The sequence below is a fragment of the Cyanistes caeruleus genome, chromosome 4, assembly GCF_971803275.1.
Source record: "Cyanistes caeruleus chromosome 4, bCyaCae1.hap1.1, whole genome shotgun sequence".
NCBI lineage: Eukaryota > Metazoa > Chordata > Aves > Passeriformes > Paridae > Cyanistes > Cyanistes caeruleus.
Window position 1 is genome coordinate 12,484,948 of NC_141704.1, and position 14,557 is coordinate 12,499,504.

Genomic DNA, 14,557 nt, shown 5'->3' on the forward strand with positions numbered 1-14,557 from the left:
TTTCAGAAGGTCACTTTGCAAATAGCTAAAACTGCAAGAAAAATATGACCTTGAAACTGTGACACACCCATGCCCTGGATCAATACAGGGGTATTAGATACAGCTACATGTATCTAATTTATCCACATAGGTAGTTTTAACTCACCAGGAATACAGTTAAGGCAGAAATAGAAGTTGGCATGATTCCCAGCAGAAACTTGACAATTGCTGCATTGACAGTGAACTTCCTTTTCGCCTTCCCACTGCTCCTAAAACACTGTACAGTTTGTAATAAGCAAGTTACATTACGATCACTTAATGTTTTGCAACTTTTTGTAGATTTAATATTTTCTGCTACTGAATTTGACTAAAAAAATTAAAGACTAGGCCAGACACTAAGAATTTAACTACTCTCCTGACAAGACACTAGGACCAATTTGTTCTAGGTATAGCTGATACATGGTTTCTTAAGATCAACAGAGATATCTAGATGCCACTTTCTGTGTTCTCCAACCTAAAAATAAGTTTTTCAAATATCATCTTTTTTGATAGAGTTGATCTCTTATCTGTTGCTTTGACAGCTGACAGAAACAAGTGACCTTTTCTAAAAATACATGAGATCTTGCTACAGTATTGTCTCAGTTTTCTTTTTCTGGTCTAGAAAGAACTATTTTTAAATGCTTTCTTAACAGAGCTCTTGAGATGTTTTGAAATCATGCAAAACTTTCCAATGTACTTTTATGCAAAGATGTCTCATTTTTTATCACTTACCCCACACCCTTGGTGGAATCTTATCAGCACCAAGCAAAACATAACGGTCACCATTCTAGGTACAAATGTTGTGAATTAACATATCGAAAACAAAACATGTCATTACTGACATTGAGTTTCTGATCCATGTAAGCCAGTATTTCTCTGCTCTGTGACTGCTTATCTAGGTATTCTGTGTTTTAGTTTCACTCTTTCTAAAGTATATCATTTTACAGAATAACCTATTGATGATGATTAATACAGGAAAAGAAAACAACCCACAACAAAATCAACCTCATTAAAACTTGTCCTTCAAAGTACTCGGCACACCTTGCAGCTTGGTGTCCTCCACAAAATTACATATAGGTAACATACATTGTATCACCCAAGTTGTAATTGAAGCTGTTGTGAAAATACAAAGGACTTCACCTGAAAGACCCTCTACACTGAATCACAGGGTAGTTTTAAACCACTTTTGATAACTGTCTACAGTTAAAAGATTACCTCAGTTGTTCCTACCATGAAATCTCATTAACTGGTTTTGATTAGTCGCCAGAAGTTAACGTCTTTAAATAGTGTACCTTTTTATATATATTTACCTTTATGGGATATGAAAATAAAATGTACAGCAAGAGAAAAAAATAAACAAACTTCAAACCAACCCACATATCCTACTGACCAAAGAAATCATAAACAAAACATGATTTGCCAATGAAATTATGAAGGAGAATAACAATCCTTTTTATTGGCAACAGTAGGCTTTAATTCTGTAAATTAGCAAGACAATTTGATACAGATACATTTGGCCAAGTTTTATAACACTGAACAATGCTGTAATCTCTCATTCAGTTTGAAAATTATAGGGAAGCTATTAGAAAAAATACCACAGCCCTTGCTTAAGACTTTCTACTGGGGGAAAAAAAAAAAAAGAAAAAAAAAAAAAAAGAAGGGTACTTAGAAAAAGGCTGAGTATATGCAAGGACAAGTGACATTAGGATATTTTTCCACTTCATGTGCTACAATTGACACATTCAGACCTAACTTAAAAATAGACAAAACAATAGAAGTGTGCAGATACTCTGGCCAGCAGTTAGTTTTACACATCCATGATGCATTATTAAATTATCTCTCTTTAAAAGGCACATTTTCTTTGATGTAAAATTCAGCTTTTGTGGTTCATCAATACATGAATATGAAGAGTGAAACAATTTTACCATGCTTGTGCTTTAACAACACAGCTGTATTGGAAGACTTCACCCCACAAAACATACAGTGACGCTATCTAAGTACAGGGCATAACCTGAAGACTAACAAGTAGGAGATGACAGTCTAACAATGAATAATTTAAGTCAGCCATTAATCCTAAGAATATGTTCTGTGCTGAAGGTATTATTGCTGCTGCAGGTAAGAAGAGTTTAAAAATAACTTTTTTTTTCAGTGGTGTACATCAGAGCATGTTATTCCCAGACAACACATATATAAACCACTTTTAGATCACCTCTCTAAATTTATAAACAATATAACTAGTAAAATTTGTCATGAAATTGGTATGCAAGATTTAGTTCTGAAACTGACAAACCTGGCATTTAGAAATCCAATTCAATCTAAAAAAATCTACTGTGTACATACATTATGTTAGTACGTAACATTAATTGCTAGTTCAAATCAAACAGGGCTTACAAGGAACTGACACTGTTTCAGTTTTCAAAACGGTCATTTGTATTCAAATTCCGTGATTCTCCATGACGTAAGAGAAAGAAGTCATCCTTTTTCAAGCCATATCTTTCCAGAGCTTCATTCAATTTAACCGGAGGATCCAAGTAATACTGAAAAAAATGAGAATAATATGAGGGGAAAGTTACCACTGCAACATTTTTTAGGGGAAAAGAAAATCACTTCTCTAAAAAACGGGGGAAGGAGAAGGGTATTTATTACTAAATTAAAATGTTTGGGTTCATTTTAAGTTTTTGAACGATAAGAACGCTGATTTACAGCTCCAGAGTAACTAGCAAGGCTCAACCCGTCAGCCCGAACTCGGTCGCCTTCAAGGCAGCAATAGATCCCTTCGGAGGAAGCGCTGGCCGCCAGCAGCTGGCGCTTTCTCTCGCTCTGCAAACCCACCCTGTCAGCGCTCCCGTCCGAACACTCGGTTCCGGCAGTGCGGCTCCTTCAAGTTACCGCGGTGTATTTGTTACATTTCCCAAAGGCATCGTCAAGCAGCAGTAATCTATTTTTGTGCTCTTAAATACACAGTAACATTTGTGCCGCAGGCACTAGTAACACAATTTATTGCACACTCTGGGGACGGGAAATGTTTTATCCAAGAGCCCTATGTTCCCTCCATGCTCTGCCACGGAGGCGCACGATGAGCAGGGAGGGAGCCTAGACGGGACAGAACATTTGACAGATCAGGTGATGACACTATCAGGAATGAATTAGGCGATAAAGTGGTGCAACTAATGCAAAAACGAAGTTGAAAAACAGCTACCAGACAATATCAAAGCAAATGTAGTTACTTCCTATTCACTGCATTTTTAGTTGCTGTGTAGGTATCTGAATAACCTTGTTATTAGATCTTGGACTAATAGGATCGTGGACTTGGCGGGGGGGGGCATAGAGGGGAATAAAACATTAAAAAAACCTCAAACACTCAGAATAACTCAATTTTTTTCATATCCTTTCTGGTTTTATCTTTGAATCAACTGTTAAAAATACTGTTTATATATTTACTAGATTGACGTAATTAAGAAATACTGTATTGAGGTACAGGCATGCAGTTCTTACTGTCTCCGAGTGATACACCATTCAGTTTGTTTTTATTACTGCATAATGTAAAGCATAACACTGTATAATACTGCATGTGTCCTCATCTGTTTTGTTCCTCAGCACCTGGATATCAGAAATCCTCCACATTTGCTTCAATAACTCTGTACTTTCTTAGTCATGGAAATATTTTATGTAATTGATTATGAAAAGCTAAGCATTGTTTTGAACAGCATTATATAGAGAACTTTTCACTCATACAAAGTTCACATTTTAAGTTTACATTTACAGATATGTAGGTTGAATTGCACAAGGAAAGCTTCACTAATGACTGTCTAATCCTTGGAAATCTGAACTCATGTTTAGTGTTGCAATTTACCTCATTTGCTAAAGCAAAGGTCCCCCAGTGAATTGCTACAGACTTCTTTGCTTGAACATCAATATGGATTCTTACTGCTTCTTCAGGATCCACATGCTGGTATTTCATAAACCACCTACCAGAACAAAGAACCACTTTTTTGTGTCACCTAATTCAGTGCAAGATTTCTCCTTTACTTCCATTGCAAAGAACAAAAAGAAATATATGCTCACCTAATCAAAAAAATCGTAAGTGTGCACAACATACAGATACTGGACAACATACAGGACACAGATCAGGAAACTAACATACCCTTATCATATACCAACATACCCTTCAAACAGCAGTTCATTTACTGTACTCTCTTTTTGAAGGATTTTTTCTTATCTTTGTTTTCAATAGGTTAAGAACATATTACACCAGTGCCTTAAGGCATTAAAGCCAAAACCTTAAATCCATCTCTGAAAAATTTTTGTGCTAGCAGTACACACCAAAAAAGTGTGCTTCAGAGATAGCCCAAGGGAACAAGCAAAACAGAAGAGAGAACTTGGAAATTCTTGAGAGATACCAAAACTTTACCATGCTATTTGGATTCCCATCTCTTTTTCCCAGCCATAAGTGCCTTCATTCCAGCATTATATGAGTACTATCATTTAAACATTTTCTCCAAAATGAGAAAAGTTTGCTCTCCTGAGCAAACAGATCTTTCATACTCTATAACTAAGTCCTCTTTGTCTCCAGGTAAGTTGCAAAACCAGGATAAAGACTGAAGCAAGAGAAAAATGCAGCAAGTGATATACGCTGGACTGGGCTGGATTAAATGATGCTGTTTCAGAAAAAAAAGCACAGACTAATTCCAGATTTTTACTCAACACTTTTAAGGGAAGAAAGACTGCTGATTCATCCTTGCTGTCCCTAAGTCTGAAGAAAAACACTCTCCAAAAACACATACACATACTTTTTAACAAAGTGCACAATTTTAACTTCTGGGTGTAATTTTTTGTCATCAGTATTTAATTTCATTTACATATTTTGTTCAAACTCTGCTTTTCCTACCTTGGCTCATAAGCTCCAATGGGGATGGCTGCAAGATCGAAAGGTCCAAACCTTTTACCTATTTGTTCAAAAGCAAAACAATATCCAGTATCTCCTGCAAAGAAAAACCTATTCCAAGGTCCCAGGACAGACCAGCTGCCCCAGAGAACCTTGTTATCATCTGTCACAGTCCTTTTGCACCAATGCTGGGAAGGGGTGAAGACAAAAGTTACCGCATCATGACCAGGGACACAGTTCTCCTCCCACCAATCCAGTTCAATCACATTCTCACAACCACATCTCTGCATCCACTGCAGGAGCCCCAGAGGCACAAACCAGCGCAGCTCACTCCCAAAGCGTTCGTTCAGACTCGCCACGCTGTTGTAGTCCAGATGATCATAGTGGGTGTGGCTGATCAACACCGCATCTATCTTGGGGAGCTGCGCTACTGTGCATGGAGGCCCTCGGAAGCGCTTGGGACCCAACAGTTGAATAGGGGAAGCTCTCTGGCTGAAGATTGGGTCAGTAAGAAATACAAGTTCATCCATTTCCACCATAACCGTGGCATGTCCCAGCCACGTGACTCGCATACCAGCTCCTGTTTTCCCAGCATCTTCTGGCGTTTGAACAAAGTAAGGTTGTAACACTGGAAGTTCTTTGTCAAGTTCCTGGCAAAAAAGAACATAATATGCATGAGAGATTTCAGAATGTACTTGGCCATGGAACAAAAACTGCATACAAAGCACAAATCAATACAGTCAAGACTTGTACTTTTTTTATGTTTTTATGCAGAGAACTGCAGCACACATGAGATGCCTTTTCAATGTCCATTTTCCCAGCTACTTCCTCCTAATTTCATTTTAGGTTTTTCCAACATTTACACTTCTCTGTCAAGAAAGAAAAGAGAGTACCCCATCAGGCCAGGAGACCTAATAGAGTCTGGGGGCATTGCAATGAAAGCACTGCAAGGCACTAACAACATCCCAGGAAGGGATTCCTCCACCTGGAAAAGAATATGTATACACGCGCACACAGAGCTACTTAACAAATACTCAAGTTTAGCTTATGCAACTAAATGATGCATCCTCTTAAGACCTAGCACAAGTAAGTCACATATGAAAGAAAACACCATGTTCCCCAGCCACACTCCACAAAAACTCTTCCGGCTTTTATCAGGCCCTCTCTCTGTCCTCATTACATCTAGAAGCAGCACACAAAGGTTAATCTCACTTGGCTCATGTTAGCTATTACAATTCTACCTTCCCATCCTGCCAATAATTTAATGAATGTATATAAAAAACAAAATAATTTTTAAGATAAACTTTAAGCTCCTTAGATATGTTTGGTTATGAAAAGGTTCCCTCACCTCCTCTCTTATTCCAGCTTGATAAGTTTTGCAGTCACTACTTGAGTATGACAGGTCAGAGAACTGATCTGGCTGAATACTAATCCAGAGGTAAAAATACAGAGCTCTCATTTTGATTTGGTCTAAGTTGACTTTGTGTGTATCCTCAAGCTGGCACAAAGGAGGCCATGGCTGTACATTACCACTGAAACTCACTGCCAACAGCCACTCATTTTCTCATTTTGAATCAGTTATGCCCTTCACTGCAGTTTGGTTGAAGTGCTAATGCAGAAGTTTTATGTGTAATAAATAAGAGCTTTCCTATTAAAAAAGGCTTTTTTTTAATAGGAAAAAGTCTTCTAAGAAGTCTAGACCTACTAAAAAGTCTTCTCAGAATTCCTGACCATCTCCAGCTTGGCCACAATGTGGCTAAGGCTCTCCTCCCAAACAATTCTGGTGTGAACTCACTCTGCCTCAGAAGAATTTTCACGTGCTAGAACAGCTTCTAGTCTCCTGGCACTCCTCTCCCTTGTGATCACAAATGTCCCAGCCCTTCTGGTTCCAAGTCAAGTTCTGCCTGCCATGGTTGCTGCTCTCAATCTCTGAGCCTAGCACAGATTAGCTCTATCAGTGAGTTTATACAGAGCTGACCTTGTGCTCCTTTAGAAGTCCAGCTGATGCTGTGACAGTTTAGAATTCCATGAGCTGCCTTGCTAAACCAGTCCTGACAGCTTCAGGGAAGTTACTTTCTCCACAATATTTTATTGATTTGGAAGGCATATGTTGGGAAAAACAAAGCACGCACATCTCCATCCCCCTGCAATTCTGCTATAAATAATAAAATATTAATGAAATTTCTTTTTCTGAGAGCTAATGGACAAGACACATTTACTGAAGAAGTTTCATTACTGTCTGCAGGAATGAGAAATAGATAACCTTCTATAAAGCTGATTATAATGTTAATACAATACAACCCCTTAGTTCATACAAGAAAAGTAGTAGTCTTAGACTGAGATAAATGGCTGCTTCTCCAAGAAAGAAGAATCATTTTCTTATCTCTATTTCATTCTAAGTACATGGGAACAACACTGGCCACAGAAATTTGAACCACAGAGGTGTTATACTGTGACACTTCAATTAAAAAAAAATAAATATACACAAAACTAACATAATACTCAAAAACTGAAATTACAACAAACCAACAAATTACATATGGTTAAGTCAACAAATCAGACTATATCAAAGAAATAAAACTCAGATGTGGAACTTAATAAATTGTCATAATGCAATTTAAGTCAGTACATATTTTATGAAAAAATATTCTTTGTAAGTAGCTGGTTTTAGAGTTAAAATAGAAATTTTCTCAGAACAAAATTAATTCACTTATTTTTGCTGATATTTGGCACAAATTAGCTTTTATTAGCATTATGCAATATTAATAAACAATATTAAATGGATGAGAAACTGGCCAATTGGCAGAAGTGAAAATTAGTTCTTAAGTGGGACTCAGACAGTTTACCAAGTTTTACCTTGGGTACAGATAATTTTCTTCCCAGTAGCACCTACAGTGCTATGTGTTGGGTTTGTGCTGAAAACAGTCCTGAGGGCAGACTGATGTTTTAGCTCTTGCTGAGCAGTGCTCACATAGCATTTCAACCAGTTGATTGGGGCACACAAGAAGCTGGGAGGGACACAGTTGGGACAGCTGACCCCAACCCATCAGAGAGATATTGCATACCATATGACACCGCACCCAGCAGTAAAATCTAGGGTAAGAAGGAGAAGCTGGAGCACATTCAGAGCAAATGGTGCTTGTCTTCCCTAGTAACTGTTACATGGGATGCAGCCCTGCTCTTCTGGGGATGGCTGAACGCTTGCCTGCCCATGCAAAGAGAATAAATTTCTTAGTTGGCTCGTGCATGCACTTTTTGTTTTACCTATTGAACTGTCTTTACCTCAACTCACCAGTTATCTGATTTTTTCCCCTTTCGATTTCACTGGGGTGCAAGCAGTGGGGGGTGGAAGTGAGCAGCTGACTGGGACTTGGCTGCCTAAAGCCACAACACATCTGCACTACTAATAAAGACTTTACAAGGATGTCACCGGGATTGATGTTATCAAGTATTTAGAACAGTTGGTTGAAAGGTAGAACTAATTACTATAAAAGGCATTTGTAAAAGTCACACATAAAGAAAGATTGATAGAAAATAGCACAGTTCAAACAACTGCTATCCTGTCCTATTTAAATGAAATTTCATGAGCAAAAATTCAAGACAAACCAAGAGCACAAAGGCAGTGCAACTTGTGGACCTGGTACAGAGCTTGTGCTCTCCAGGTTTGTGATACACAGGCCTCTAATTCAAATCAATGACTCCTCAGAGGATGAGATCAGAAACCAGGCATGTTGCTGAGCTGTGATGGTAAATCACATCAAAATACTTACTTCTCAGTGTATGTGATTTGTGCTTGGGGTTGAGTTTGTTTGGGTTTTTTGTTTAGTATTTAACAAAAGTACACCAAAATCACTTTTTAAAGCAGTAAGCAATACTAACAAACACAAATTCTATTAGTAGTATACTTCACATGAAATACTTTAAACTCACACAGCAGGATAAAGCAATATAATGAATGAAATATGTATCTTATGGAACTTTCATCCCGCTATAATACATTTTGCTCTGCCAGACTACCCAGAAACATATTGAAACTAGAAGAATTATAACAGATTTTTGAAATCCAACAATTACGTGAAATTAGCTACCAACAAAAATAAAATGTGCTTAACACTGTCTTGTCTTCATTACTCAAGTAATACAAAAATTCCTCCTGCTGTGTCCCTTCCCCCCTACCCGTTCTTCTTTCCCTCCTAATGCAAAGCAAGAAAAAACACATGACAGGCTTTGGTAAGACTAGCTGATTAGCTTTGGATTTTTTGTGCTTAGTGCATACTGGAATACCACAGGATTTTACAGAAATGAGAACAATTTAAACTGCTGATCCAACAACTAATAATTAAAGATCCTCCAAAAGCACTGAACAAAGCTACTAATAAAGCCTATAATGAAAATACTAGAAGTCCATGCATTCTGGATAATGATATAGGCTCATAATCAGGCACAATTATAATACATAGAGCTTTTCCACAGTGAAGCACAAGCACATATTCTGGTTAACATGCTCATTTTTACATACACAAAGTACTTGGTACAGATAAACTGAACCTGCCCAGCATAGCAGGGCATCACTAGGCTCACTCAATGTTGAAACTGAAGCAGGAGTCTGCTCAAAGGACATGAAAAGTAGCACCTATAAATAAAGTATGGAACCCTTAGTCTGAATTTTAAACAACCTCAGATGCACTTCACAGGCTGATTTAGGAGCAGAACAAAACTGGTTGAATCAAGCATCAAAATGGCTGAGGACTCCCAAAGTGCATTTCATTGATCCTTAGCTAGTTTTTTTTGTTTCTGATTTACTTCACCAAACTCCTGAATAATTGCGAGCACCTAATTCAAAGATTTCCTAAAAAAATAAAATTAGCCCACAATTAATCCCAACTGAGTCAGAGACGTCTTTCCAAATGGTGCCTTGTAGATTTCTTTGTGATCGTCCTTTATTGTAGGGATGAACTGTAAATTAAAGGGGAGTGCTGCAGTTCTGCACTCCATCAGAGTGCTGTATGCTCTGCACTCCACAGTACACCTCAGCACTGCCTTCAAGGGACTTTAGTCACTACTCAGGTTTCTGACTGGCACTGGGAAGACATGAAGCCTGTTCTACACATACCAAGTAGGGCAGTGGTCAAAGGCAACTGAAAACGTTCAGGTGTGAATTTCACAAAAATGCAGCCTAGAAAGCTGTACACACTGACTCAACTGTTGTCACCACAAGACACCAAATCTTGAAAAGTAAATTGCTGGAAGGGATCCCAAGACCAACATAAGTTTGCTGTGCTTCTAAGTCAAATTATTTATTATCATTATTAGATTACAGCCAAGATTATTTGTTTCTTAAACATCCCCAAACCTCTGACCATCATGTGTTAATGCCTAACATGGCCCTCTGGTCCATAAAACTGATAGAATTCCTTCCTTCTCAGGTAATTCACATTAGACAAAATGGAAAGTTCTTTACTATACACTGGCTGTGAGATTTATAGCTTGTGCATACCTTCTTGCATGCTTAAAAGCATTATTAACACCTGCTTGTTAACAAATACTGTCCTTGGTTGTGCAATCTTCAGCACAGCTTTTCTGAAGTACAGTCAACACATCATAAATGCACTGAGAAGTAATTCTGTCAAAACTTATTCATCTTCATACCTCCTGTGACCATAAAGATAACCCATGGCTTTCCAGTACCCATTACCCTTCACGGAAAATAAGCTTCTCCTGTCTCCTTATTTATATACAATATCTGACAAAAGTATTTCACCAAGAACAAATAACAGTGCAGTCAACTGGCACTGTACTTTGTTTCAGTACAAATACTTGCTCAGGTTAGTTTTAACATAAGCAATTTTTTCTCCTGGTGTACTGAAACAGAAGAAATAGATTTGTAAATATTTTCTTAAGTAGCTGACAGAAACTATTACATTTTCATGAAAGATATGCAACATATGTATTCAATTGACATCTGGAAAAAAAAGGCAAAATTTTAAAAATTAGGTATGTCATGAAATAAGTTATTTCATGCAACAGAAATTAAGTTAATAGTATGTTTCATAAGGGAACACCTATTAGAAAGAAATGACTAACTGGTTTATGACTGAGCTAGGGGGCCAATTTGTTTTGTTTGTTTTATAAATATAAACTGAGCTGTATAAATTCAAGCATGTGGAACTAACAAGGAGACAAAAATTAAAGAAGTAGAAAGTATTAACCCACCTTTTGAAAAGAATAAAATGCCAATAAAATCAGAAAAGTAAGACTTAGAAAATTCTCTAGAAGATGCCTAATGAGTATCAATTAGAAACTGTCCTATTTTATTGATCAGAGCAAAGGTAAAAGCAGTCTTAATTACAAAAGAAAAACATGGAAATATTCACCTGCTTTGAGCGTGGCACATTGCTGTTATTTTTTTCCATGAAGGACCATTTCAAAATGTTTGGTAAAGTTGGTGATTTCCATGTTGGCCATGGGTTGACAAATCTCCCATCTTTGCCTCTCTTTGATTTAGTTACATCCTCTTCTAATCTGTAGTCCAGTCTGAAGCTTTTCCTGAAGGTCCTGGACGAATCATTGCTCCCGGAACCTCGACCCGAATTCTGACGTTTCTTCACTGCTTCTTTAGGGTACTGGTTACAGGCAGTTGAAGGCTGCTCTTCATCTGTGTTCTTATCCATACCTTTTTCAGGAGAACTAAATCAAATTTTAAATTGATCAGTATTTTCTTGGTCTAGCATCAACATTCATAAGACTGAATGTTCTCACACACATTAGAAACAAGCCCACCTTTCTTGTTTTATGATCTACTGTATTTTTTTATCATCAAAATATGCTTTTAAAACAGTCTCTATTACACAAAAGACTTCAAAAACATGCTGTGGCAAGCAGTCATGAGGGCTCTTTGTAGTTCAGGCTGAATTCTACTCCCTGGAATGCACAGCTTCAGATACTAACACTATTATCTACCAACTGCAAAAGTGAGGGGGAAGGGTTCCTTAATTTACATTTTGGAAGAATAGTCATTCCTCCTGAAACTTATGACATTTACTGTCTGATGTAATACAATCTTGCAAGTCTGTGCAAGAGACACTGGAACTATACTGTACCTTAGGATTTGCCTAAATAGTGACTTAGTTTTGTAGTAAAAACAGCAGTCTTGTGTACCATTACTAACACTTTACTTATACCAACAACACTCATGCAGGAAACTCAGGGCACAAAAGATATTTGTCACTGTTTTGTATTTTGTATAAAACAAATGAAAAGTTTATTACAATTAAGGCAAGTAACTGTTTCAAATACAATTTTGATACACATTTAGCTGAACTGACTGGTGAAAGGTCACAGGAAATTGAAGTATTATAAATCACAGCTACAATGTTCACTCTTAATTCCATAATGAAATATAGAAAAGTGAGAAAATAACTGAGAAAAACTTATTTATATGAAGTCATGATTCTGATACACTTTTTAGAAAACTCCAAACTCAGTAGTTAGAGTATCTTATTCTCTTATTCACTTAAGTGTTGCAGGATTTACAAATATAATCAAATTATACCCAAGGTAAAAAACCCAAATTAAAAAAACCCTATTTTATTTTAGAAGTTGCCAAAGCAATTAAATTGGATCTAAATGCTTCAATTTCTATATTTACTTTCAATGTAAATATTGTATTGTACACTGTTCAATGAACTTTAAAAAAAAAAATTGTTGCTGTTTTAATGAGTGCACAACTTCCTGGCATTTACAAATTCTACCTGATTAAAACTGGAAGATGACTAGTAATGAATAGACAGCACTATTTACATCTTAGGTGCAGGAATAATTTTTAATAACAAATTGTGAAACTTGTCCTATGGAAAACTCTCCACCACATGTTTTGGCCTATCTACTGTTTCACTAACTCAAATATTCAGGTTTCAGCTGTACACTCAGCACTGGGCTGATGTAGCCAAGCCAGTCCATGCAAACAACACTGTCAGAGAACAGAATTGAAGCTCAGTTTTCTTAGAAATCACATAACTCACTCTGCCCCCTGTAAGATCAGTCATGGGGAAAATTAAATATATTGTTCACTGAAACATTTCAGCTAAGGTATTACACATGTGTGTCAGCAAACTGAACCCAAATGCTGATGATACTTCAAACGCAGAGTCCATTTCTGCTATTTCAGCAGCAGCTGACAACTAAACACTTAGTATAGTATCAGCTGCAAAGAATACAACAATTGATAAATATTGTGAAATTTTCTTAAAGTAACTATTATGGTGCCATACAGTAGAGAAAAAATACTAACACATCAAAATTAATTTCTAACATAAAAACATGAACAGCATTCAGAAAACATGGCTGACAGATTTTTTTTTTTTCCCCTGATCACAATCTTATTTTATGTAATTGCTTTGAAACACCTGTTTCCCTACAGTTTTACTGAAACCACTCCACTTATGTATTTCCTATTTAGCATTAGGATACCATATCTGCATCATAATTTAAATTTATCTGTTGATATTTCTAGGCTTTTTTCCTCTATTTCACTAAACATTTACTGGCATCAGCCTTCAATGAAACACTCAACTTGCTCTATAGCATATTAAGCAGACGTAAATGGTAACACAAAGAATCAGTGCCACAAAAAGGCAGACAGAATACCCAAAAAATGGTACAGGATATTTTAACTGTTACTTTAATTTAAGGCTTGGGGCTTGTCTTTTGCATTCCTCAAAGAACATTTTCAATTCCAAGTCAGTTTATTAACTTCGCAAAGCACACAGACACAACATAAAACAGGTACTCTTTTAGAAAGCATCATGAAAACAAATCACAAAAGTTTAATCAGATAGGTACTTAATTCCAGGAAATTATTCTTTTAACATGTCAGATGTCTGATTTTTTAAATACATATAACTACCATAATTATTACTCCCACAAGACATTTTATATTAGAGACTGGGGTGCCTAAGTTTTATTTTTAAGCTTCTGTTTATCTATTCATTCATCTCTAAAATAGGTGACTTTTGCTTAAATCTTCATATAAACCTTTGATCTTATTCTGAAAGTATAAACCCCTAGGGGAAGCAGGGATCAACTGTGCTGATTAAATAAAGACAATGCCAAAGCATTTAAGGCACTGCAGGTATCTATCTGTCTGCCAACATATTTTCCACATCATGCACATACATTACTTTCATTAGTATTCCATAAGCAACTGAAGGGATAAAAGACCTCAGTGCTCACAGAATACTTTAAATCTTTTACATGCATAAGAAAGGGACACATTTACAATCAGTTAAAGTTTTCCTGATGAACTGTAGATTCCTTTGAAGTATCAGTCTTGCCAGATCATTTTTGTTCCATCTAAATTGATTAAATATATCCTACAGTATTCATGACATAGTCTTTTTATATAGATGAGGATAATTTCTTGAAAGCCAGAAATCATTAGCTTAAAATAAAACTCAACCAAATATTAGTCCAAGGAGAGTCTTATGCTTTTTGCAAAATAATTTCTCTACAGATAAGGAGATTTGGCAGATGTACTTTAAATAATAGAAAATACCCAACCAGAAATCAATTGATTTTCTAAATCAATTAACTAGCTTTCCTAAATTCTTCCCACCCAAAAATAATAGTTTGACACTTGAAAAACTAATTTAAGCA

At 36.5% G+C, this 14,557-nt stretch overlaps 1 protein-coding gene across 19 annotated transcripts in view; it reads right to left on the reverse strand.

The window, feature by feature from the left end:
• The window catches only part of NAPEPLD (N-acyl phosphatidylethanolamine phospholipase D), a 32,218-nt gene that overhangs the window by 2,705 nt on the left and 14,956 nt on the right, over nt 1-14,557 (reverse strand). For 7 of the 19 annotated variants that reach the window (XM_086886668.1, XM_086886669.1, XM_086886670.1 and 4 more), the window contains 4 exons: nt 11,278-11,590; nt 4,907-5,553; nt 3,872-3,986; nt 1,469-2,555 (listed from right to left, as the gene is read on the reverse strand). In XM_086886668.1, the coding sequence (XP_086742794.1) occupies nt 2,427-2,555; nt 3,872-3,986; nt 4,907-5,553; nt 11,278-11,590 (1,204 nt within the window). In that variant the 3' untranslated portion in view covers nt 1,469-2,426. Of the gene's footprint in view, nt 1-145; nt 257-1,468; nt 2,556-3,871; nt 3,987-4,906; nt 5,554-11,277; nt 11,591-14,557 lie in introns of those variants that run through there. The other 12 variants (XR_015286111.1, XR_015286116.1, XR_015286115.1 and 9 more) reach the window with 4 other exon arrangements.